Source organism: Pimephales promelas, chromosome 15 (assembly GCF_988280905.1).
Source record: "Pimephales promelas chromosome 15, fPimPro1.hap1.1, whole genome shotgun sequence".
NCBI classification, from domain to species: Eukaryota; Metazoa; Chordata; class Actinopteri; order Cypriniformes; family Leuciscidae; genus Pimephales; species Pimephales promelas.
This window is the reverse complement of record NC_142783.1, coordinates 15,925,152-15,951,849: the sequence shown is the minus strand read 5'-3', so window position 1 is coordinate 15,951,849 and position 26,698 is coordinate 15,925,152. Positions and strand designations below refer to the sequence as shown.

Genomic DNA, 26,698 nt, shown 5'->3' with positions numbered 1-26,698 from the left:
TTGGTTACCAGCATTGTTCAAAATATCTTCTTTTGTGTTCCACGGAAGAAAGTTGGCTAAGTCAGGTTTGGAATGCCATAAGGAGAAAATGATGGCAGAAGTTTTTTGGGTGCGCTTTCCCTTTAAATAATGCCGAAATCCCACAACTGAGGCTTCATCTGATATTGCACACCAGTTTGTGAAAAGAATGTAAATACTATGTAAATACAATGAAGGAGATTAATTTAACCATCAGAAACTCAATGTTATCTGAACTAAATAAATGATTTAAGTTGATTTGACAAAAGAAGAAATGTAGTGATTACTACACTGTAAAAAATATTGTTGGTTTAACTTAAAAAAGTAAGTAACCTGGGTTGCCTTAAAATTTTAAGTTGATTGAACTGGAAAAAGTGAGTTAATACAATGAAGGAGATTAATTTAACCATCAGAAACTCAAAATAATAAGTTATCTCAACTAAATAAATTATTATAAAGTTGATTTGACAAAAGAAAATATGTTGTGATAACAAATCTTGAAAACATTTTTTTACAATGTGGGATAGTAAAAGTGTTCAGAATCTCACAGGAAGTAGCAGGTCACCCGGGTACTTTTTGTCTACTCTTTTACGAATACTGTGAATTTGGACATACTTCTTTTGTCTTATACTTTTTTCACCTTTAGGGAAGTATGGGATTTTGGAAGAAAAAAGTGTAAAACAAATGATGTGATCAATAAGTCATGACAACATATATTTTTACATTGCTTTAACTCTACAAAATAAGTTAAGCAATTTTCAACTTTTGATAAGTTACACAAGATTTAACTATTTTTTCAGTCAGTTTAATGTAATTTAAGTTGAAATACCTAAACATCCAAGTTGATTGTACGTAAAAATTTAAGCCATAACCTTTTTTTTTTTACTGGGCAAAAGACAATTTTTCTTATTTATCTCCATTCTGGATGAAACTGGGAGTATATATTTACTAAAAAAAACAAAAAAAACAACAACAGATATACCTGTTGTTGGTTCAGGAAAGACTGTATTTTCAGTATGTGTGGTGTTTAAGACAGGCTCTTTTACAAGAAATGTACTGAGAAATTAACTTAAGCTTTAGCAAACCAGTACAATGGGTATAGAAATTATACAATAAAGATCGATGAATACGTCTTATAATATAAAAATACTCATGATATCTCTGACTAAAGCAAAGGTTTTGTGAAGCATCACCACCTAGAGGGAAAGTCAGGTAAACCACACATTAGTTGAATGAAAAACATGCTGTTTGACTCCAAAATCATTTAAACTACTTTTATAAATATCATACTGTAAATGTGATTGTTGTTTGGATTATAACTAACTTATTTTCAGTATTATCTGACAATGATGTCAATAGGGCTAGTAAACCCATTGCTTTAAGCTGAATGAACCTCAAGTACAACCCTGGTTCAGTACATTACTATTCTCAATCTATAGACCATTTCAAAAGATGTAAACAACACTGGTCCAGAAGCACTTCCTGTTTCAGTTTTTTAACACTACATAAAAGCTGGGATAAAATACAACCAACAGAACATTTAAAATTGAATCAAAAAGTTAAAAAAGGATCTTTAAGATGTTTTCTTTATATGTGAAATAAAGAAAACAGTTACAAACTGAAACAGGAAGTGTTTCTGGACCAGTGTTGTTTACATCTTTTGAAATGGTCTATAGGCTTGTATAAGTGGTTCTATACATTATCTGGTAAATCTGGCACTAAATACCTTTAACTGCTAAAGTGAGTAAGGCACCTAGTGTACGTTGTTATTGATAAAATTCACACTTTTCCTTCATTTTGAGCTGCAATTACACTTTAACCATTAAATAAACACTTCCTTGAATCCATCTACAACAACTGTAAAGATAAGAACTTTTATACTTCACAGCCAAGTGACCTTCAGTCTGTTTAATCTGTCTGCATGGTTATCCACCAATGATATATGACACATACTTTGACGGTATTCTTACGAAACACCATTTCCATCTGCTTTCTTGTTAGACACACCTGTGCCACACGGACCAGGTGACCACAAACTTGGAGGGACTGTTAAAGGGCCAGTGTCCAGCCATGATTGCGTGTTACTGGTCGATATTTTAGGTTTGGGGAATATTAGTCATGTGAACATTTAAGCTACAGGTGTGCTTTGATTCAAGAAGTTTGGTTCATGTGAAATGGAAGAGATTTGTGGCGAAAGGAAGGAAATTGCACTATTTCTGCTTATTTGTCTCAGAGCCTCATCATGTGATGAATGGCTTCTTGATGCCTCAGTTCACCCCATGGTAAGATTCTTAAGATTTGTTTAGATGTAGTCTGGACCAGTATTGTTGTTTTTTCTCTCTCAATATACTTGAGCTAATGTCTAAAATATTGTAATTGTAGACAGCCAGGAGTGGCTTCAAACAGTGTACGGATGCCATTTGCCAAAGTGAGTAGGACTACTGCCAAGTTTTTGTAATCAATTTACATATTAATTGCATCTTTTGCTTCTGTTTCTGCTTACTTGTTGGTTTATAATCTTTCTGTCCAGATGTTGTGTGTCCGCTCGCAGCACCTTATTCAACCTGGATTGGATCTCATAATATAACTATGAGCTGGGAGTCCCTGAATCAGTCTGATGTGGTGCATATTCTTCAGTGGACCGGTCCTAGTCTGTCTGGGATTTGGGAACAAGCAGAGGTACTGAATGATTTTATGTTCATATTTGTACTATTGATGACTAATAATTATTTGTTGCATTTGTACATCATACTTTATTAATGAGGAAAATACATCATCATGCATTTGGATACAAAGAATATTCAGGTTATGTTTAATTTAAAAACAAAAACATTTTTTCATCTAAAAAATAAAGGCTATTTTATGACCATTCAAATAGTTTACATTGTGACATTGTGACAATTTCTCCCATATCTGTCCATATAAATGTTTTGGTAACGCTTCCTTTTACAGTCCAGTTACCAATGTAAATAATATGTACTTATTTTAGTAACTACAATTACTGGGTAATAACTAGTATTAACCCTGAACCTACCCCTAAACCTACCCCTGTTCCATGTACTTACCTTATATTAGCCAGTACTTTCTAGGTAAGTACACTGTACTGTAAAAGGAAGTGTTACCATTGTTTATGTATATATATATATATATATATATATATATATATATGCACATCTGTACAAAAATTGCTTGTATAATTTCTTTCGTTCCCACCTTTTTAAGTACAATCAACTCGTCATTTTTATGTCGTGTTTGTACAATGTGTTTGTACAAAATGTTTGTACAATTGTTGTATGATGTTTACGTTATTTCATCTTAAATTATATTAAACTGACTTAAAACATTGTTGAATCTTGTCGAACTTAAAAAAAAAAGTTGAAAAATTTACTCTAATCATAACCCTAACTTATTTTTGATGAGTTAAAGCGATGTAAAACCATGTTGTCATAACTTATTGATCAAAACTTGGCATGAAATATCACCTGTACATTTCTTTACAGTTTTTTTGCATAAGAATAATCATTTTGGCAATGCTTTGTTTTTTTTTCCTCATAGAATGTTACAGAATCAACATACACCGTCAAACACTTGGAACCTTTTACCTACTATAAGTTCAGGCTTTGGGCGATGATAGCAGAAATACACGTGTGTTCTCCAGCAAGCCCTTGGTACCAAACAAAACCTTTTGGATGTAGGTTAAATCGACAGTCTTTTTGCATTATGTTTCAAAATCAGTTGTTTGGAAGCTGTTTAAAATGTTTCTCTTTCAAAAGTGCCCTCCAGCCCGTCCATTGAGAGTATTGAGAGTGTGTCTGGACAGAGTGTGGAGGTTCGCTGGTCTCTACCTGAGAAACCAGGAGGACCTATCTTAGGCTTCAACCTCAATCTCACATCCAATAAACACGTCATCAGTGTCGCAACAGGAGGAAATGTATTCTTCAACACATTCTACCCAACGATCCATAACACTACATATAGGTAGTGTGTGCATACACAGTCTCCTCATTTTTGTAGATATGCATTTTAAACTTCAATTCAACATAGAATGCAATATAAAATGCATTTAAAGGGTTAGTTCACTCAAACATAGCTCACCCTCATCATGTCGTTCTTGGTATTACTTGCACTATGCAGTTTGATGTTATTATTTTTTGTTGATATAAAATCATGCTTGTACTTACCGTGTCTTACACAGGATCTCAGTAGCTGCTGTAAATCAGGAGGGCCAGGGTTCAGTTGCTGAAGGCAGCATAACAACACCAGCACAAGTTGGTTAGTTTAAGCTCACAGTGAAACTTTCCTGCAAAGATGACCCTAATTTTGCCAAGTAGGATGCTTCCTTGGATATATTTTTTTAATGGTCCTGGAGCAACATTCCTTTTGCTAAAATTGTAAATTAATAATAAACATTTTCTATTCGAAAATATTTAGTGATATTTTTATATCTGCAATTTCTTTCATATAATAATAATACATTATAATAAAGTATTATTTCACTGTAAATATACATTACCGTTCAAAAGTTTGGGGACAGTATGTTTTTTTTAAAGAAATTAATTCTGTTAATCAATAAATTGGTCAAAAATAACAGTAGAGACCATTTACAATATAATGTTACTAAAGATTTCTGTTACAAATATGTCTTTTGAACGTTTTAATCAACGAAGGATAACACACAACTGTTTTCAACACTGATAATAATAAATGTTTCTTGAGCAGCAAATCAATAGCATTATTATATTATGTTATTCTATTACTGAATATTATAACCTGTATTAACATGATTTTTGAAGGATCATGTGACACTGAAGACTGGAGTAATCCAAGGAATAAATAACATTTTTAAATATATTAAAATAAAATAAAAAGAAAAACAGTTATTTTAAAATATCGACATTTTGCATTGTTAACTGTATACGTATTTGATCAAATAAATGCAGCCTTGATCATAAGAAACGTCTTTCTGCCATAATCACGTTTTTTTTATGCCATAATCACGTTTTTTTAATAATTATGTTCATCTGTGCACTCATCAATCACCATCATTATCACATGTTTGCTCAAGTAGCTTTTGAGTGTTTTATTTTGATGTATTTGAGCTCTGAACCTTCGTCTTTGTGAACTTTATGCAAGCTGTGACACTTTCAAAAACATTAAAATAAAAAGAAATCTTACCAGCCTCAAACTTTTAAATATTGGCACCAACATTGAAAAAGCATATCAATTTCCTTTAAACCAACACCAAACTTAAAATCTGAGTATGTTAATGCAAGAACTACTTGGTCAAAATCACTGAAAGCTTCATGCAGCCAAAACACTTTAACTCTTCTTTTACTGTTTCTCAATACATTGTGTTTGCAATGACTTGAAATAAACAATCTTATCGCTTCATCTGTGATGCTTTTCAGAGCAGAATGGAGGCCGCTGGGTCTTTGCATCCAGATGGAACTCTTTAAGGATGAGAGAAGAGGATGCAGATTTCTTCACTGCAGCACTGTGTCTCTCAGATGGTCTAATCCAGAGCAACATCACAGGTCCATTCCTCTGCACATCATTACATTTTTAACATCTCCATATACACTCACCTAAATGATTATTAGAAACACCATACTAATACTGTGTTTGACCCCCTTTCGCCTTCAGAACTGCCTTAATTCTATGTGACATTGATTTAACAAGGGGCTGAAAGCATTCTTTAGAAATGTTGGCTTATATTGATAGGATAGCATCTTGCAGTTGATGGAGATTTGTGGGATGCATATCCAGGGCACGAAACTCCCGTTCCACCACATCCCAAAGATGCTCTATATTGGGTTGAGATCTGGTGATTGTGGGGGCCATTTTAGTACAGTGAACTCATTGTCATGATCAAGAAACCAATTAAATGATTCAAGTTTTCTGACATGGTGCATTATCCTGCTGGAAGTTGCCATCAGAGGATGTGTTCATGGTGGCCATAAAGGGATGGACATGGTCAGAAACAATGCTCAGGTATGCCGTGGCATTAAAACGATGCCCAATTGGTACTAAGGGGCCTAAAGTGTGCCGAGATAACATCCCCCACACCATTACACCACCACCACCAGCCTGCACAGTGGTAACAAGGCATGATGGATCCATGTTCTCATAATGTTTACGCCGAATTCTGACTCTGCCATCTGAATGTCTCAACAGAAATCGAGACTCATCAGAGCAACATTTTCCTATTTGTAGTAGAGATGTGTTGTACCCGGTGGGGTCTTCTGCTGTTGTAGCCCATCCGCCTCAAGGTTTTGTGGCTTCTCAAATGCTTTTCTGCATACCTCGGTTGTAACGAGTGGTTATTTCAGTCAAAGTTGCTCTTCTATCAGCTTGAATCAGTCGGCCCATTCTCCTCTGACCTCTAGCATCAACAAGGCATTTTCGCCCACACGACTGCCGCATACTGGATGTTTTTTTCTTGTCACATCATTCTTTGTAAACCCTAGAAATGGTTGTGTGTGAAAATCCCAGTAACTGAGCAGATCGTGAAATACTCAGACCGGCCCGTCTGGCACCAACAAACATGCCATGCTCAAAATTGCTTAAATCACCTTTCTTTCCCATTCTGACATTCAGTTTGGAGTTCAGGAGATTGTCTTGACCAGGACCACACCCCTAAATGCATTGAAGCAACTGCCATGTGATTGGTTGATTAGATAATTGCATTAATGAGAAATTTAAAAGATGTTCCCAATAATCCTTTTGGTGAGTGTATCTTAAATATCTCAGTTGTTTCTCATAGACAGTAAGAAGATACTAAGAACTAAAGTTTATCCCATTTTACAAAAATTCCCAAGACCAAATTATCTGAGCTATTACTACACACAATATTTTTATAGCTCTATACTTTGTCAACAATTACCTCCAAATCATTTATTGTAATGATTTAAGAGGGACGTTTGATACAAAAGGTGATATTTAAATTTAAATGAGCTTTGGAATAGCCACCTTTAAGCAATAAGAATTTCCTTTATTTGTAGATGGTCCTTGTTTTCTGGCTTCTCACTGTTTTTTTTGTTTTTTTTTTTTTTTTTTACAGGGGTGGCAGTGCACTACAGTTCCAACCATGTCTACTTCTCTGAAGGGACTCGTATCTGGTCGAAAGGGGCTGGAAATCTGACGGACCACTTAGATCTCAAACTTCTGCACTCTGCCCCGATGGAGGTCACAGCACTGACCGTAGACTGGCTTTATCACAGGATTTACTATGTTTCCAGTGGAAGGGTGTGTATTTATCGTTAATTAGGGAATAGATGACGATTTAGACAACTTTAAATTGTACTTTCAAATCATTTGTTTTTGTACCAAATAATTAATATCACCACATTAAAAACAATATTTAAACATTCTGTAACTCCTTGCCATACAGACTTTGTAATTACATTAATGTAAACAATATACTATGTTTCTAGTTGTACTGTATGCATTTACCTTAATTAGGGACTAAAATGACAACTTTAAAGATGAAATATAATATGTTTTTGTACTGAATAATTAACATGAACACTTTAAAAACAGTATTTAAATGTTCTGGAACATCCTACCCCATAGACTCCCATTTTGCATTAGAATTTGCACATTGTGTGTATTTATTTGCCTTTAAATAGGTAAATAAATGTTAATATCATATCATATCATTTTTTGTACAAAAAACTACCCAATATAAGCATATGTCTATTGTACTTGTGTTTACAAACTGAAGGGCAATTCCAAATGTAACAGATGCCATACAGAGAGATGAATTAGTTTGAAAGTGGAATTTTATTTAAATAATGTCATCATACTTTATTTCCCACACAACTCAAATGCAGGTCTACTATTGTGGACTGGATGACTGTTCCTTTCCAGTGGATTTAAATCTCAACCTTTCCAGTGACATTGTAAATATAATTGCAGATCCGTATAATGGGTGAGAATCATAAACATTATCAAATACTGTTTGGTTATGCTTGAATAAAGCAATGTCTCTGCTTAATATAAAGCTATAATAAACCCTTTGCATTACATTATTATTTATAATATCCATTAGAGACAAGATTTTAGTTTATTATTTTGTTGGTTAGTTCACACAAAAATGAAAATTCTGTCATCATTTACTAACCCTCACATTGTTCCAAGCCTGTATGAAGTTCTTTCTGTTGAACACAAAATAAGATGTTTTGAAGAATGTCAGTAACCAAACTGACTTGCATAGCATTTTTTTCCCCCCCATACAATTAAAGTCAATGGGGCCCATCAACTGTTTGGTTACCCATTCTACAAAATATCTTATTTTGTGTTCAACAGAAGAAAGTAAGTCATACAGGTTTGGAACAACAGGTTTGGAGAGTGCGTAAATGATGACATAATTACATTTTTGGGTGAACTATCCCTTTAAGTAAAGAGTAATTTAATAAAATTGAAAAATTGTATTGTCAGATGGCTGTTCTTGTTGCTGAGCAGTGGAATATACCGTTGCCCTCTTCCAGACGCCGGCTCAGGCCAACAACGTGAGATAAGTCACATCGTAAAAACACATTCGGTCTCCAATTTTGTGGTCAGTTTCCCCAATAAGAGACTGGTTTATCACGACAAAAGTGATCAAACTCTCAACGCCACATCTATGGACGGATTATTTCCCTTTACGCTGTACAAAAACATTAACTTTGAAGCAAACAGCATTGTTTATGAGGATGATTTCTTCATGCTCACCAACGGATATGCACTTTATAAACAAGTTGGCCAGAGTCAAGTGGCCACCTTCAATGAATTCACTATGGACTGTGATGTCATCCAAAATCAAAATGACGGATTTGGTAATCTCTGTGATTTTAGCACATCTGCACAACCATATCCTGTGCCACGAAAGCCAAGACATCTAAAAGTCCTGTTTGGATCAGATAAAGCCAATGTCTATTGGGATAAACCTGAAAATATGATTGGAGCAAGTGAGTGATACCAAGTTAATAGCACTATTGGATTTTGTATTAGTAGGTGACAATTTCTTTTTTAATTTATATTGTTTATTAGTTTATTAAAGCCAGGTTTATTGGTTTAGATTTCATTTTGCCAAACCATACAGTACAATTGCTGTTGTCCATTAAATAAAAAATTAGTTCTGTTTCACACAGGTCCATCTGCCTGGCAAAATTGGACTTATGCTATAAACTGCTCTATGAATGGTTTGGTTGTGATGAGATTTAGTGTAAAAACTAGCACACATGTAACCGTCCCAGATCTGCAGAGCTCGCAGCAGTATAGCTTCACAGTCAGGGCTTGTTCTCCTTCTGGATGCTCCAGATCAGTCTCATATGAAGGAACAACTCTTCAGCCTGGTGATTATATTGATGCACTTTATCATTTACTTTAATGGTTTTAAAATGGCCACTATGTAAAAGTCATCTTTTTTTTCAGCCGATGAGCTCCCATATATTGCTGCTGCATGTGATGATGAAATATGGAGGCAAGATTTGGAGAGCATTGAATTAATGGAACCAATAGCATCTTATATTGGAGATGTGAAAGGTAAGAAACCAGGAAAATCATACAGTATATATGACATAACAGTGGAACCAACAGGTATTTCGTCTCTTTTGAACAAAGTCACAGTCACAGTGTGTAGTTCATTATGTTGACCATAGTGTTGAGGGGGAAACACATTGCACAATCAGTAATGCAAGTTACCTTATCAGACTTTTTCAAGTAACTAATAAAGTATACTCATTACTTTTAAATTTTACAAAAAAAAAAACTATCAGAGTTACTTTTAAAGTTTTTGTTTGAGTGTTCAATTTAAAACAATCCCAAGTAGTTTGTATTTATTTGCTGTGGGCCAGATGAGGGGCTATGGAACCCCAAAAGGGACAAAAAATATAAGATGGGAAGAAAAGTAGCATTATGATATGTGATCTCATTTAGAGCAATCCCGTTTGGTAAACTGAAAAATTGTGTATCTGGGTGATCAAATCCAATTTTTCAAAGCAAAATTGGATATAAATAATATGGGATTTCCAAATCCAGACAATTCTGATCCAGATTAAACTTTTTAACAGCATCACCCTAGTGTGAAAGAGCCTTTACATTTGCCAAAAATAGATTTTTTTTTTCACAAAAAATAAATCTTACTTTCTAAGCTTTTCAACAGTAGAGTATTTATATAAAATGCATTCCACTTGTTTTTTTTTTTTTTTTTTTTTTTTAAAAACTATAGAACATCATTATGCATCCCACATTTCACAATGCAATTCCCTATAAAACAAGGTCAATATGATATTTTTTTCGTGATGAGCAGACATGGATTGGTATAGCTCCACAATCTACTGGACCAACAGTTCGGGCCACATTAACTGGATTGAACTGGTTAATCAGTCTCTGGGTGTGTTTACAATGCCATCACCCATGAATGCTGAAGCGCTGGCCTTTGATTGGCTGGGACATTATCTATACTGGAGCTGCAACTCAAATCAGGTATGTTTTTAAATGAAGTCATGTTTGAATAAGTGAAACATTGAAGACTATGCCTGTATTGATTTTATATGAACTAATTGTGAGTCATCTTGCATCTCTTATCAGATATGCCGAGGGTCTCCTACATCTGGTCATGGGGTTGAGATATTTCATCAAGCAGAGCAGAAGATTGTCAGTTTGGTGATTGATTCATTGAATGCTGCCATCTACTGGACCACTGAAACATCAGTAGAAGGTTGTAGACTGGATGGAGAAGACTACAAACTCCTGGATAAACTGAGTGTGTTCTCGGGGAAGGAGGTGAGGACCTAATATACTGTACACTGCTACTACCATTCAAAAGTTTAGGGTCTGTAAGATTTGCATTGTTTTTTTTTTTTTGTTTTTTTTGTTTTTTTTTGGAAGACTATTATTCTTACCGGGATATGGTGATACTATATAATAGATAGTAAACTAATAATATTGTGAAATATTATTACAATTTAAAAAGAACTGGTATCTATTTTAAAACGTTATGTGTGATGGCAAAATTACATTTTTCAGGATCATCACTCTAGTCTTCAGTGTCACATGATCCTTCAGAAATCATTATAATATGTTGATTTGCTGCTTAAGAAACATTTCTTATTGTTATCTATGTTGAAAACAGTTGTGCTGCTTAATATTTCTGTGGAAACCATGAAACAGTTTCTTCTGGATTCTTTGATAAATAGGAATTTTACACTTTTACACGGTTACACTTTATTTTAAGGTGTCTGTGTAACGATATTTATACTGTGTAATATTAATTAACTACAGTATGTACTAGGGTTAGGATTAGGGTTTGGTTTTGGTTTCGGGTTAGTTGTATGTAATTATACATAATTTACTGTTATTACTTCAGTAACATGTAACATAACAACACTGTAAAAAAAAGTATTACCGAAAGTTCAAAGTATTGTCAAGTATTACCGAAAGTTCATCAATTTAATGTATACGTTCTGAATAAAAGTAATAATTTCTTCATCTTTTAATACAAATTTATGGAAGCCCCAAACGCAAGGTGAGAAAAAAAAAAGAAAACTTATCTCGTTATTTCGACTTAATATGTCGTTATAACGACATAATATCTCGTTATAACGACATATCTTGTTAAAACAACATAATATCTTGTTATAACGACATATCTCGTTATTTCGACTTAATAAGTCGTTAAAACGACATGATATCTCGTTATAACGACTTAATAAGTCGTTATTTCGACATAATATCTCGCTGTAACGACATAATATCTCGTTATAACGACATAATAACTTGTTATAAAGACATAATATCTCGTTAAAATGACTTAATAAGTCGTTAAAACGACATCATATCTCGTTATAATGACATACTATCTTGTTAAAATGACATAACATCTTGTTTTAACGAAGTCGTTATTTCGACATTACTGTCTCGTTATTTCGACATAATAAGGGGCGCATTCTAAAATGCGTTGAGCTATATTTAGCGTTCTTATAATGACTTTCTATGGGAGGATACGGAAGCCCTGAATAAATCATACTGACCCCAAACTTGTGAACGGTAATGTCACATACACACCCTGTAGACTCTTGAGTCCTCTTAGCGAAAAGTTTTATTTCACAGAATAAAATCTCTAAATTATAGGTCGCTGGTATCACTTTGAATGTGATTGAAGGTAATCTGTATTGGTTGGTACAAGACGGCTCCCTGTTGAATCTTTACAGAGTCAACATCAGTCCTCTCAGGTTGGTACATATACAAATATTGAACAGCTAGATCTCATTAATGAATGCATTGTTTAATGTCCAATTTGGTTCACAATAATGTTTCTTATTGAAAAAATGTGCTGTAATTTTAAAGGATGCAGTCCAAAGTGGAGGAATTTGCAAGATGGACCACATCTCAAATCTCCAATCATCAAGTGGGCTCCTATAGCGGACGACTTGTTTGGTTAGATGAGAAGAAACAGCTCAGGATTCAAGAGTTGAACCAAAACAACAGTGTCCTCATGTCTTCCAGCAAAACACTGACAGCTTTTTCTGTTGTACAGCAAATGCTGAAACCTCTTCCAGGTCAGCACTGTTAATATCCTGTATATGTCACATTGCTGTATGCGATAATCATAATCATTTTGTGTCTTTGTATTTGCATCCCAGATGGATTTGTATCTTCTCCTTTAGTTATTCCACCTGCAGTTTCCAAAATTATTCTCGAAGGGAATGACACATTTTTTCAGATACACTGGGAACCCAGCAGTGTTGACTACGGGACGGTGATTTATTGTGTAGTGTCTAAGGGACTGTGGAAAAATGTGGAACAGCTTCAAAATGTACTACACCGAATTTTGTTTATCATTGTAAACTAGATATTGTAAATCCACCCTAAGCCCTTAAACATTTAAAACTATGTTTTTTGACCATTTTTTGGGGGTAAAATGTATTGATGATGTATTTACAACACATTTCTGCAGAAATACCCCACCAGATATTGTCACCCTGTTAATACGTTTTCTGAAGCAGTCATAAATGTCACACGATTCAAACCAGGAGCCAAATTTAACATCACCATAACCCCCTTTTCATATTGGGGTAGAGGGGAATCGACACAAACAACTTTCATTACTCCAGGTAAGAATTCCGCATCGTTGAGAATATATATATATATATATATATATATATATATATTAAGATTAAGAATATATTACATAACTTACATTTGAATGAAAATGTACTTTTTTGCCTTCTGTGTATTTTATTGTGTTATCTTATACAAAAAGGCCACTTTAAATGCACTGTGGTTGTCATCGCAGGTACTTCATTAGACACTGATGTGACGATTATTTTGATTGTATCAGTCGCTGCTGGTTTTACACTGATTATTCTCATCGTCGCAGCAGTCAGTAAGTACACAAATGACACAATTCCCTTTTACAAAAGACTGTTTAATTCCTGTAAGACTGGAAGAACTGGAAGGGAGGGCTACACTCTGAGAAAACAAAGGAAATTGACATGAACTCTCTCTTGTAAAAACTAGCATCCCCATCCTAGACGCAAGTCACACCTCAGTATCACCCTAATCTACATCTCTTTCCTTCTTCCCCCATTCCTTCTCTCTCTCATGCTGAGATCACCAAAAATCCATATGGTTTAATGTGAATTATTATCATACACCACTATACATGCCTGGTATCAGTTGAAATTTCTCACTTTGACTGGTACAATGGTCTCGTCTCCACAGAAGTAAATCAAAAGATATTCAAAGTTTGTCTTGCTTACAGAGGAGGGTGGGTCTTTCAAATGGCATCCTGCCCTCAAAAGGTGTAAAAACTGAATGTGAAGAGTTCAGATGCAAAAGCCTCTAAATGCCATTTGAAATTTTCTTCTTTAATGATGATTTTTATCAAACTTGTATATTTAAGTTCAGTAATTTCACTTAAATAACAATTAATAGGTAATTATCATTGCCATTTAAGTGAAATTACTGAACTTAAATATACAAGTTTGATACAAATCATCATTAAAGAAGAAAATTTCAAATGGCATTTAGAGGCTTTTGCATCTGAACTCTTCATGTATTTCCCATCGTTAGCAAATTTTTCCATGTGAAAGAAGTTTCTGTCTCGATCTAAAGAAATGCCACAAGAGGCTCTGCGATTTTATAGTTCAGTTTAGCCCTTAATGCTGGATGTCCTCAGACATTCAGCATTATGAATTTTTCTAATGTAAGGTTCGCATCTTTTCCCTTTCTTTTTAATAAATTGCATGCTACATTTGGATTTATTCAGATTTACTCTGAAATGATTAACTTTAGTATATTACTTTGAAACCCTTGTTAAGTACATACTAGATCTCAGGTTAGATGGAGTATGGGGGTCATCTGGTGATTTTATATTCCTGACTAACTGCTTGAATTTAACTAAGTTTTTAGGCTTGATAAAAATGCTATTGATGTATAGCAAGTGTTGGAGCAGCACTATTTGAATGTACTAGCCCAAACCCAAGGTTATTGTTTGGGCTCAAATTTATATAAGCGACTGTATGGGGGGGGGCTACATGGGTACTTTTTAACAATAGCAAGCGTGGGCGGCATTGTTAAATTGCTTTAGCCGTAACCTCTGGTTATTGATCAGACTGGTGAGTTTGTAATCGTAGGCCCGCATATTACACAATTAACGGCCGGTGTGAGGACCCTGTGTGACTTTGCTTGTGCTGCTAAACTATATGACCATTAACCAATTGGCATTCCAACCTAAAAGACAGTACACGCAATAAACCTTCACCCACTTATCGGAAACTGACCGATTGGGCAGATATATCAAAATGAATGATAGAATAGAAAGCACGACATTTACTTCTGTTTTGATGTAGATCTGTGCAACATTTACTTCCCCTGCTGTTTTAATGTAGTTTGGTACAGACGCCATAAGAAAAAGGATCATGGGACAGTTATACAAACCGGTTTGCACATCCATCCAGATGTGGAGTTAGAGTATATTCGAGGTTTAGTTGGTCTTGGGAACGCCTGCTTTGCCATCAGGTATTCAAAAGCATCAAACTACAAACTAAAGCTTTATTTTAATATGATTTGGTGCATCTACAAACCACAAAAGTGTGTTAATATTTAAACAACTTTCCCCAGTGCCATACCTGCCCAGGAAGAGATTGAGGCACTTCCTGTGTTTCCTAGAGAATGTCTGAAGCTCCAGAGGTTGTTGGGTAGTGGTGCTTTTGGAGAAGTTTATGAAGGTGTTACAGTTGGCAACCAAATCACTGGAGTTTTGCCAGACAGGAGAGTGGCTGTCAAGGTACATTTGGTTTAAACCGTTTACATGTTCTACTTTAAATAACGAACACACACACACACACACACACACACACACACACATTTGTCAAATCAAACAAATCAATCTCTTCACAGACACTGAGGAAAGATGCCAGCGACTATGAGAAAACAGAATTCTTAAAAGAAGCTCATTTGATGAGGTAAAAGAAAAAATTGCTCAAAGCATCACACTAAAAATGTGATTATAATAGGATTCAGTGGTAAAAAAAAAAAAAAACATGATGATGATGAGGCACCCTGGCCTGAGCAAATGGCAATGGTTGTGCTGGGGTCTGTTGTTATTCAGAGTTTTGGGAGAAAATAAAATCTAAATGGATGTTTTGTCCACGGGGTCTGTTTACTTATTGAGTTACACTACTGGTCAAAGTGTCTTTTATGCTCACCAAGGCTGAAATTATTTTAGCAAAAATATAGTAAAATCAATAATATTGTGAAATATTATTACAATTGAAAATAATTTAAATTTTAAAATGTCATTTTTTTTCTTTGACATCAAAGCTGATTTTCAGCATCATTACTCCAGTCTTCAGTGTCACATGATCCTTCAGAAATCATTCTAATATGCTGATTTGCAGCTCAAGAAAAAAAAAAACATTTTATTATCAATATTGAAAAGAGTTGTTCTACTCAACATTGACCAAAAACCTTTTGAACGGTATTTTGTTTGTCCAATTATTTGGAGCACATTTATCATGCATGGTTTTGTGTTTGTGGCTCTCCAGCCAGTTCAATCATCCCAACATCCTGCGCTTGCTCGGAGTGTGTCTGCTAAACGAGCCTCATTACCTCATCCTGGAGCTGATGGAAGGAGGAGACCTTCAATCTTACCTGAGAGGAGCTCGTCCTACCAACGTTAGGCTTTGTTTTCAAATATACTGAATGAGATGATTATTTACTGACAGCACTGACATGTTTTTATGTCTCATAGACCCACAAAGGGCTACTAAACCTCACCAGCCTTCTGGACATCAGTTTGGATGCTGCCACTGGATGTGCTTATTTAGAAAGGAAGCACTTTGTTCATAGGTAAAGATGTGCTCATATGCTAATGCATTCCAATCACATGCATTGGTGCTCACAATGCCAAGGTCATGGGTTCAATTCCCATGGAAAGCATTTGAATGCAGTGCGAGTCACTTTGGATGAAAGAGTCTGCCAAATGCATAAAAGTAATGGATTTAAATGAAACTATTCAATGGTTCGTGTACAGGGATATTGCTGCAAGGAACTGTTTAGTGTCAGTAAGAAGCTACACAGACCCAGGAAGGGTCGTTAAAATTGGAGACTTCGGATTGGCCCGTGATGTGTATAAGAACGACTACTACAGGAAGAAGGGTGAAGGCCTGCTTCCTGTTCGCTGGATGTCACCAGAGAGTTTAACCGATGGCATTTTCAATAAATATTCTGATGTCTGGTCAGTATCTTGAGTAGTAATGTTTGCCTTATCTAGTAACATGCATACAGTATTCCAATAAACATGTTTTTATAATTTGCTTTTTCCAGGGCATTTGGTGTGCTCTTATGGGAGATTATGACTTTAGGGATGCTACCATATCCCACCTACACCAACCATGAAGTCTTAAGCTTTATCTGTACAGGTGAACGACTGCCTTTACCAGCAGGATGTACACAGAGATTGTGAGTGTTACTAGTAGATGATTTCTACAAATACATGTTATTGATTGGTTGAATGCGAAGACAAAGATATGACGTGCTTTGAATGAATATTGTAAAAAGCAAAGATTACATTTCCATTATTACTGCACTTTGTAGGTATAATCTGATGATGAGCTGTTGGCGTAAAGAACCAACTGAGAGGCCAAACTTCCAGTACCTTGAGGAAACCCTGAGCAAATTGAGAGATTATGAAGAGGATAAAAGAGCAAACCAGAATGGAGCTGAAGGTCATATGAACCAAGCCTACCAGGAAGATGGTGTGATTTTATATTAAATTAAATATCAATATAATCAAAAATATTAGCTTTATTTCATCATATAAAAAGGAATAAATGTTATGAATCTAATTCATTTACTTAAATAGATCTGAATCAGATGTGCACAGATATGTGACTCATTACATGTACTCTTGCTGATTTTCTCCAGAAGAGGAGGTCTGCACTGGTGTCGATGAAGATGAAGTTCTGGAAACTGGACTGTCTCCTGTGCTCAGCAACGAGGGACTGAATTACTTGATGTATCGAGCTGAGAGCCCAGACAGCGTACAAACAGACACATCGACACCCACTGAAGATAGATGAGACTGCCAATGTGCTCTTGAAGTCACACCTCAAGTTTGTACAAAGACCTGTGAGCTGGACCTCACTTTTGTCACAATCTTCGTTTTTGTAAATATTGTATTAATAATAAATATTGTATTGTTTAATGCGTAATATTGAATGATTAATAAACAGATATCAATATTCTGCAAAAATAGATCTACTCACTTAAAGAAATACCAGTACTTGAAATTTTGCAAATCGACTAAATTTTTATCTGGTTAAATTATGCAAGCAGCAAGATAATACCAATGATTATTTTATGCATAATGTGTAAAGTGAATAAACAATAATAATAATAATAAAAAAAAAAACATTATATCAACACTATAAAAATTTTGATTTATGTAGGTTACAGTATATATATATATATATATATACAGTATATATATATATACATATAGTTTTTTTCCTAAAAACAGAAAGCCTCTCGGCCTAGGCCTACTTGCAGTTCTGCAACTTAAAGAGTTTTGAGATTTGGGGTTTTCCTAAAGTGTTTTTTCAGACTAGTGGAAAGAAAACATCCAAAATACACTTTGAAGACCCTCTCACCTTTGACTAATATGTCCTCGAAAAATTGAACCTGGCATTATTAAATGTTCAGATTTTTATTGTAGAAATGTATGAAAATTAGTATATAATTTGATTTCGCATTTGCATATTTAAACATTTCCGAAAACTTAAATACACGGGTTTCCTGTTTACAGACATTACAGGGTGTGTGCACATAAGCCAGATTGCTGAGCTGGTCCGCTACAAGTATTGAAGCTTTCTGTTTGTATATAACTGCTGACTCAATAAAACGTGATTTTAGTTGGATTCAATTCAGTTCAATTCACATTTATTTGTATAGCGCTTTTCACAATACAAATTGTTTCAAAGCAGCTTTACAGAAAGTGCATTTCAGAAATGTAGGATACATGTATCTGTTTGTCTTTAATTGTGCAGTGTTACTGTGATATATGCATTTTCATGTTAGGCTAGTAACTAATTTAATAGCCAATGTTATTAATAACATTATGTTAATACCCAGCACTGGCTCTGTTGGTACAATTAACCATGCAACAACTCCTTGGCATGTTGACTTACAGACACCACCACTAGTCTACACTAAACCCATGACTAAACCACGAAACACATTTTTTTTCTGACTCCCGGTTGCGTGCGCAAGCAGTGATGATGTTCCCGAGAAATCCCCATGAAAAAATTGGGGAAGTACGTGATATCTATTTGTTTATCCTATTCACCTAGAGTGTCTTGCCTTAAATTGGTTATATTGTGCAAACATAAATTTAAGCCTACACTGTAAAAAATATTGTTGGTTTAATTTAAGAAAATGAAGTAACCTGGTTGCCTTAAATAAAATTTTAAGTTCATTGAAATGGAAAAATGGAGTTAGCCTAATACAATGAAGGAGATTGATTTAACCATCAGAAACTCAAAATATTATGTTATCTGAACTACATAAATTATTTAGGTTGATTTGACAAAAGAAAAAATGTGAATACAAATCATGAAATATATATTTTTTTTACAGTGTAATAATACTTTTCATAGTATAACAATAGGATAACATTTTTGATTTAAATATATTTTTATTTCCTTTGTCTATCCCATGACCGTTGAATATTTCTGTCAATAAATAAATATAATATTTTTCATGTCAACAGATTTAGGACACCGCCCCTTTCCGGTGTATGGTGCTCGCGTGTCACGTGACCGCCGTAGGTGGAAGCAGCATGGCGTGCGTGAGCGCGGAGCTACTCCAAAAACTGTACTTTATTTGCACTTAGTTCATCTTTATATTCAATCCATCAAAGGCGACGTGCACGTATTGAAAGCTGGAATAACACTCGCAGGATGGACGAAGGGAATAAACTTCAGTTCCCGTCCCTGCCCGCCGCCAAAGAAGAGCAGCTGGTATGTTATGAACATTAGCTCAGTGCTAACAACTGCTGGATCACAGTCACTCTTCAATATGTCTGTTTTATAGCATTGCCTGTTCTGACTAGTATTTGTCCATACATGAATAAATACAGAGGTCTTTGCTGACATTTTAATGGATAATATAGCTATTTAACTAACTCTTTGCGGTGAGCGGTTAGCATGTACATCTAGTGGCAGTGTACAAGAATAACAACAACTCTGAAATCAAAGTCATCTATACTGCAACATATCTCATTACAAATGACGACTTGGCTAGTATTCATTATGATACACTAAATAATAAGTGAATAATCCGATAAATGAAATGTATTACCCTTTATTTATAGGCCTACGTTCACTTACCTCCATTACGAGATTAATATTGTGTATAGTCATAGTCAACAACAACAAACATTAACCCATATTCTTTGCAAACACAAAGAGTTTGGCCAGTGCATTGCAAGTGTGATCCCTATGTATGCACACCGGTAGTTCAAGTACCTTCTTGCTTTCTTGCTTTATTTAGGTCCACTTGAGCAATAAACCTGATAGAAACCGATTTAGACAGAAACCCATTTAGTGAGAAAGTGTAAACATTGTTTAAAAATGTCTGTCAAACCGATTATTAGATGAGTTTCATTCCTGTATTGGGCTGCAGTTTTTGTTGTGGTGTTTATAGTGATATCTTTTTGGGATGCACCGATATGAACATTTTGGCCGATACCGATGATTCTTTGTATTTGAAAGCCGATAACCGATATATCGGCCAATAAATCTAAATCCAACTTTTATATAATTTTTGAAAGCCTGATTGCAAAAACAAAAGTCTCACAATTAAAATGTGTTCCCTAACACAATTGTAATGTTTTCATTATAATTTCATGTAGCTGATTTGACAGCAAATTTTGCACTTAACTGTGATTTCCTTTTTGATTTCAAACATATTTCAAGCAATTAAGATCAATCATGTTGAACAGTGTGCATCTTAAATGTTTCAGGTGTCAAGTGTTGAAGGAATTAATTCATAAAATTTATTTATAAATTTTATTATCGGGCCGATAACGGTAACATAAAAATTAGCAAATATCGGCCGATACCGATATGATGGCCGATATATCGTGCACCCCTAATATCTTTTCCTTTATCTTATTACTGTAAGAATGCTTGTAAAAACTGATAATCTGATTTTGCAATCCCATTTCTGCAGGATTGGGCGTATCCAATGAGAAGAGAGATGCAGGTGATCATGAAAATAGACTTTGCACATGATTGTATATCATTATGTGTTGTTATGGCTTTTGTACAGTATTTTTGCATTTTGTATTTGGCGAGTCACAGTCTAAAGTATGTTTCATGTCTCATGATCCCTTTTTCTACTTTTACTAAAACTAAATCTGATGTCATGATTTAGGAAATTCTCCCAGGCTTGTTTCTTGGGCCCTATTCAGCTGCTATGAAGAGTAAGGTACTGTAGAGATGAGCGGTTCTCCTCATTCATCATGATGAAAATAATCTGTGCCCGGTTTCCTGTAATAATTCATCCTCTCTTTCAGCTCTCAATGCTGGAGAAGCAGGGCATTACTCACGTCGTGTGTGTCAGACAAGACATTGAGGCCAACTTTATAAAGCCAAACTTTCCCCATAAATTTAGGTATTTTGATTTCTGGTAGTCCTTTGTTGAGTTGTACTCAATATAAAGGTCCGCTATTTCTAACAGTTGGTTTACTTTAATTCTTTGTTTATAGGTACCTTGTTTTAGATATAGCAGATAACCCTGTGGAAAATATAATTCGATATTTCCCAATGGTAAGCTGATCTTTATATATTTTGTTATAAATGCTTTTTATTTGGTGTGTGAGATTTTTGTCTAATTGTGATTACCTGATTTTCTCTCTGTAGACTAAAGAATTTATTGATGGATGTTTAGAGACGGGGGGTAATGAATGTTTTTCCACATTAATCTTGTGTAGTAATGGCAGCATTGATATGAGTACAAACTTTATTCTAAATATACATCCAATACTAGATTTTCTCATTCATCTTGCACATTTTTGTGTTGCAGGAAAGGTACTTGTTCATGGAAATGCAGGGATATCAAGAAGGTGCATGAGGTTTTTTTTTATTATTTATCTGTTTATATAAAAAATTATCTTGACTCTCTTTTCATATTTTTAAAATAATTTTTAAAATGATCACACTTGGGGATGTGGTTTGATTTTACTTAAAGCTGCAGTACGTAACTTTTTGGGGGTTAAAATGATCCAAAATACATATTTGAGAAAATACATAACCAGCCAGTGTTCAAAGCTCTCTGCTTGCCGTTGCTCGATTCAAAGCGGTAAGCTTGTAATAATGTTTTTAACGCCAGTGATACTGGTGGATTTCTGCGGGAAATTCGAGCATGTTTTTGCGTCATTACGTCACATCGGTACACATAAACAAGGAGTCTCGGCTAGTGGGCTATGTTGCAATTTTTTAGATTTAATCAGCGTGATTTATTGCAATGTCAGAACCAGAACAAAGGTGGATGTTACTTACTAGTTCAGATGACATTTTCCGGTGAAAATTCTTATGTTGGTCATACTTCCAAAAATAATAATCTGTGATTCTGAATGCCAGTGTCCACACCAGTGCGGTGATTGACAGCCTCGCACTCTCCTCAAACATTGTGTTCATCCACGTTGTGCCGTGTCGAGGGTGTTGAAGTACAACTCGCGTAAAGTTTATAAGTCCACAAACGACTGCAATTGCAGATTTCGAACAGAGATGGCGACAAAGAGGAAAAACTCTGGACTGCAGCTTTAATACATGTAATATTTTATATACATTATTATATAATATATGTTGTTGTTGTTGTTGTTTTCAGCGCTGCCTTAGTTATTGCCTACCTTATGGAGACATTTGGTGTAAAATACAGGTAATAGACTTTATTTGAGAAACGTTTCACGCATTTCCAAAAATATTAATACATAATACAAATTTGACTTGAAGCCAATTGTGGAAGCACTGTTGAAAATCTTCACCAATACCGATATGTCTTGGTGTATCTTTGAAAGCCGATAACTGATATATAAATCTAAATCCAAATTTTATAAAAAAAAATTCTGATTACAAAAACAAAAGTTTCACCATTAAATCCATATCTCAAGCACACAATTATAATGATGCTCTCGTGATATTTTTATGTAGCCTATATGACAGACTTGCCCTTCACACGTTGCAATTAACTGTATTTTCCTTTTTGAAGGGATTTCAATCATATTTTAAGCAATTCAGTGCGCATCTGAACAGTGAACAGGAAGGAAATAATCCATTATTTATCGGCTTTAATATATATCGTCCAAATTTTCTTATCGGGCCAATAACATCAAAAAGGAGAATTTATTGTCCGATGCCGATATGGTGGCCAATATATCGTGCATCCCTAATTGTGTCATATATTATATCTTAATAGGGATGCCTTTAGTCATGTACAGGAGAGACGGTTTTGTATTAATCCCAATGTTGGCTTTGTTCATCAGCTACAGGTATGATTTTAAAGTAATCTCAGCATTAACAATTCATTCAACATTAAGTGCTATAGCTGTTTTATATACATACATGCATAATAAATGGGTGTTCTTTCCATTTTCATCAAGGAATATGAAGCAATATATCTTGCAAAGCTAACCATCAAGATGATGTCACCCATTCAGTTGGGCAGGTCTTTCTCCATCCAAGCTGGGATGCCAGGTAAGAGAACAAGGAGCAAGATGGAACAGTGTAGGACACGCTGAATGAAAATGCAAATTCCCTCTCTGACCGAAGGTGGCGCTTATGGAGCAGCAATAATATAGTGATTTCCAGAATACTTGAAGGCATAGTTCAGCTGCCATAGCGCCTGTCCCCGAATGTTGATTCTTTGTCTGTGTGAGTGGAGGGGGCGTGGCTTAGCCATAGGTCAATTGTGATAGATAGATTGATAGATTTTGGGATGTGCACACCATTTTTGTATTTTTTGACATTTCTAGTTTCAACATTATTTGTTGTTTAGATATTTATATTTAAAGGAGTAGTTGCTCAACTTTTGCTGATAATTTACTCACCCCCATGTCATCCAAGATGTCCATGTCTTTCTTTCTTCAGTCGAAAAGAAATTAACGTTTTTGATAAACATTCCTGGATTTTTCTCCATATAAGGACTTTAAACGATTCCAGACGATGAATAAGGGTCTTATCAAGCGAAACGATTGCTCATTTAAAAAATAAATAACATATTTATATAAGCTCAAATGCTCGCCTTGCTCTGTTCTGTGATGAGCATTCGTGACTCTCCTGTTCGAATTTGTTCATCAAAATGAACGAATCTTTTTTTGAAAATGAACGAATCTTCCTAGATAAGACCCTTCATCGTCTGGTGTCGTTTAAAGCCCTTTGAAGCTGCACTGAAACTCTCATTTGGACCTTGAACCGTTTGGTTCCCAATGAAGTCCATTATACAGTCCCTCCAGGATGTCGCGATCGCAACTATTAACGGAACTTCAACAAATCCACGTGAATTCAGTGCGCCTTGCAATTTTGAAAAATCACCGCAACTTTTCTGCAACTTTGACGAATCATCGCGCCGCGGTCTCCTGCAAAGCGTCGTCATACGTCAGCAAACTCACTTGTTTTGTTCAGAAGACGCAGCAGATGTGGACTGCCAACGTCTCACATTTAGGCTACCTACAAAAATAACAGAAAAGGCCAATGTTGCCAACTTAGTCTTTGTCGCTATATTTAGTGATATAAAAAAGCGACTAGAGACAAATCTAGCGGCTTTTTGGACAAACCTCAGTAACCAAATGTTGCCAGCACAATCCTGCGAGCGCGAGGTTTGCTTTCTCCCTGCCGTCACACCTCTCTCTGCGTCCCTGTTCAGTGAACGGCTGCAGTAGAGGAGCAGCACGGCAGCTGACAGACGCGAATGAGCAGTGTTGTTTCCACGGACTTATCACATATCTGCTTCTCTTTTGTTTTATATTTAAAGAATTGAGTTTGACCATTTTATTTTCCTTTCTTTTCTTGTGTTTATCACTTGTAATAGGCTACTCACTATCACAGTGCATTAGTTCACCCAGTTCTCGAACTCTCTCAATTCAGAAAATTTTACACATAAAAAATAGCTAGCCGACTCGTTCTATTGTCTGACAAAAAAAATTAAGCAAATGAGAACAGCTTTATTGGATATGCGGCTATATTATATTATATTAGCTATATTAAAATACATTATCAAACATTTGGTTTTTCCACCATTTAACTTTAGTGGCTATTCCTAAAACTGTATGTTGCACTTTATTAGTATTGGCATCTTTCAACATAAATGCTGCCTAATGTTTGTGAGGTTCTGCACATTGACTTTTTTGCAGGTGCAGATCTTGTTTAAAAAAAAAAAGAAGCTTAGTTTGTTAGGTTTTGCTGTGTCTTTAAATCGTTTGTTTTGCCTTTTATGGTTACTAATGGTTAGTTAGTTTGTTCGTGTGTTACAAAGTGTGTGACTTTGTCTCTTAAGTCAATTCTGGACTACAAGAGCAGGTGCAGATGATGAACAGTGTTTTCTGTGGGACATAATAAGTCACTTTGGGGTGGACTTTGGACTTTTCTCTCTTAGTAAACCTATAACATGCACAAAAAAATATAACAACACAATAAAGGAAAGGGGAAAAGCCAAAAAGCATAATATGGGCATTTTAAGTAAAAATCTATCTATCTTTGCCGTTTTAAACTATAAAAACATGCAGAAGAACATGGCAACTTTTATCGCAACTTTTTAAAAAAGCGGACGCAACATCAGGCATTTTAGGCCGCAACAATCACAAAAAAGGCCCGCGAAATCCTGGAGGGACTGATTATATATGGAGAAATTTTGTTCGTTGAATGAACCAAATGACACGAAAAAAATTGTTCGAACAGGACAGTCAGAACAGAACAGAGCAAGGCGAGCATTTGAGCTCATAAAACGTAAACTTTTTTTTTTTTTTTTTTTTTATGAGCGATCGTTTTGCTTGATCAGACCCTTATTCATCGTCTGGAATCGTTTGAAGCCCTTTGAACAGTTTCCACTGAAAGTGTCTTTTGGACCTTGAACCGTTTGGTGACCACTGAAGTTCATTATATGGAGAAAAGTCCTGGAATGTTTTCATCAAAAGCCTTAATTTCTTTTCGACTGAAGAAAGAAAGACATGGACATCTTGGATGTCATGGGGGTGAGTAAATTATCAGCAAAAGTTTTTTTAAAAGTGAATTACTCCTTTAACAGGAAAAAAATATCAACTGTTTGCAAAGTGACCCACTGAAAATGTGTACAATTGACCGAGATATAACTAATAGATCTACCAATCTCCGTTTAAATTTAAAATTATGCTGCCATCTTTCAAAAAAATATGAACAAAATAAAAAAACTTATGACAGTTGATTTGACATGGAATGACCCAATTATATTCCACAGCTCTATTCATTTGTACATATTAATAATAAATGAAACGACATTATTCTTAAATGCATTTGTTCACACTGTGACTGTGCCTAATATCTTCTTTTTTTTTTTGTTTCTCACAGGAAGCCTAAAGCGAACACTAGAAGAGGATGAAGATTTTGGGAGTATGCAAGTTACAGCAGCACAAAATGGATAGACTTTACTAAAAAGTGCTTTACCACAGTGGACTTTTCTTTTTACATTTTTATTGGGATTAAAAATGTAAATATTTGTACAGAGGATGGGAGGGAGAGACTGCTCCTCGTGACCCTTGGAGCTGGGGATGGGTTGATAATTTTTTTCTTTTTGAGCTGTATGCACTGAAATTTTTTGCAGTTTTATAGTATTTAAAGCATTTTGCATTTGCAGCGGGACAGTATTGCAATAATGCACTTTTGATACTTGAATTACTGTTATGTTTATGGACAGATTTGGGTTGGGATGAGGGGGGTATCAAAGGAATGTGACTCACTGCCATAGAAATGAAATGGTAGGATGAATCAGTCGTTATGTAAGGAATAAGGAAATACTTTTGCCATAGAATTAACATCCCACTGCTCAATAAAAGATGGCTACTTACACCATGTGTGTTCAACGTTATCATTCCCTGGTGGAAAGATAAGCAACTCCTTATGATACAAATGTTGGGTGTGGATAGATTTCGAATGATAAT

General features: G+C 35.1%; 2 protein-coding genes across 3 annotated transcripts; both read left to right on the top strand.

Moving 5' to 3' along the window:
- Positions 1-1,969: 1,969 nt before the first annotated feature.
- ros1 (c-ros oncogene 1, receptor tyrosine kinase) lies at positions 1,970-19,367 on the top strand. 2 transcript variants are annotated; one of them, XM_039672217.2, is made up of 29 exons: positions 1,970-2,300; positions 2,401-2,446; positions 2,549-2,697; positions 3,574-3,709; positions 3,792-3,996; positions 4,214-4,290; positions 5,427-5,552; positions 7,079-7,263; positions 7,851-7,948; positions 8,458-8,966; positions 9,150-9,353; positions 9,433-9,543; positions 10,310-10,485; positions 10,591-10,785; positions 12,133-12,233; positions 12,349-12,560; positions 12,645-12,817; positions 12,959-13,115; positions 13,298-13,387; positions 14,895-15,024; positions 15,127-15,292; positions 15,406-15,470; positions 16,053-16,182; positions 16,259-16,356; positions 16,541-16,744; positions 16,834-16,968; positions 17,104-17,264; positions 17,434-17,637; positions 19,277-19,367. In XM_039672217.2, exons 1-28 carry the CDS (start codon positions 2,193-2,195, stop codon positions 17,586-17,588), a joined length of 4,302 nt encoding a protein of 1,433 aa, XP_039528151.2. In that variant the 5' UTR covers positions 1,970-2,192; the 3' UTR covers positions 17,589-17,637; positions 19,277-19,367. The 2 variants fall into 2 exon arrangements, with proteins under 2 accessions (XP_039528151.2, XP_039528142.2); XM_039672208.2 differs by lacking the exon at positions 19,277-19,367 and having other exon boundaries at positions 1,971-2,300; positions 17,434-18,421.
- styx (serine/threonine/tyrosine interacting protein) lies at positions 19,325-26,606 on the top strand. Its single transcript, XM_039672229.2, has 11 exons — positions 19,325-19,526; positions 20,740-20,772; positions 20,944-20,997; positions 21,086-21,183; positions 21,278-21,338; positions 21,432-21,468; positions 21,595-21,634; positions 22,399-22,449; positions 22,987-23,059; positions 23,171-23,264; positions 26,109-26,606. The coding sequence occupies exons 1-11, from the start codon at positions 19,467-19,469 to the stop codon at positions 26,180-26,182; spliced, it is 675 nt and encodes a 224-aa protein (XP_039528163.1). The 5' UTR covers positions 19,325-19,466; the 3' UTR covers positions 26,183-26,606.
- The last annotated feature ends 92 nt before the right edge of the window (positions 26,607-26,698 follow it).

Excerpts from the sequence above, each read along its gene's own strand:
- ros1 (XM_039672217.2), top strand. The coding sequence starts at position 2,193 with ATGGAAGAGATTTGTGGCGAAAGGAAGGAAATTGCACTATTTCTGCTT. Across the intron at positions 2,301-2,400 it reads ATGCCTCAGTTCACCCCATG|ACAGCCAGGAGTGGCTTCAA; the intron begins GTAAGATTCTTA and ends TTGTAATTGTAG. Across the intron at positions 12,561-12,644 it reads AATGCTGAAACCTCTTCCAG|ATGGATTTGTATCTTCTCCT; the intron begins GTCAGCACTGTT and ends TTTGCATCCCAG.
- styx (XM_039672229.2), top strand. The coding sequence starts at position 19,467 with ATGGACGAAGGGAATAAACTTCAGTTCCCGTCCCTGCCCGCCGCCAAA. Across the intron at positions 21,635-22,398 it reads AATGCAGGGATATCAAGAAG|CGCTGCCTTAGTTATTGCCT; the intron begins GTGCATGAGGTT and ends TGTTGTTTTCAG. Across the intron at positions 22,450-22,986 it reads ACATTTGGTGTAAAATACAG|GGATGCCTTTAGTCATGTAC; the intron begins GTAATAGACTTT and ends ATATCTTAATAG.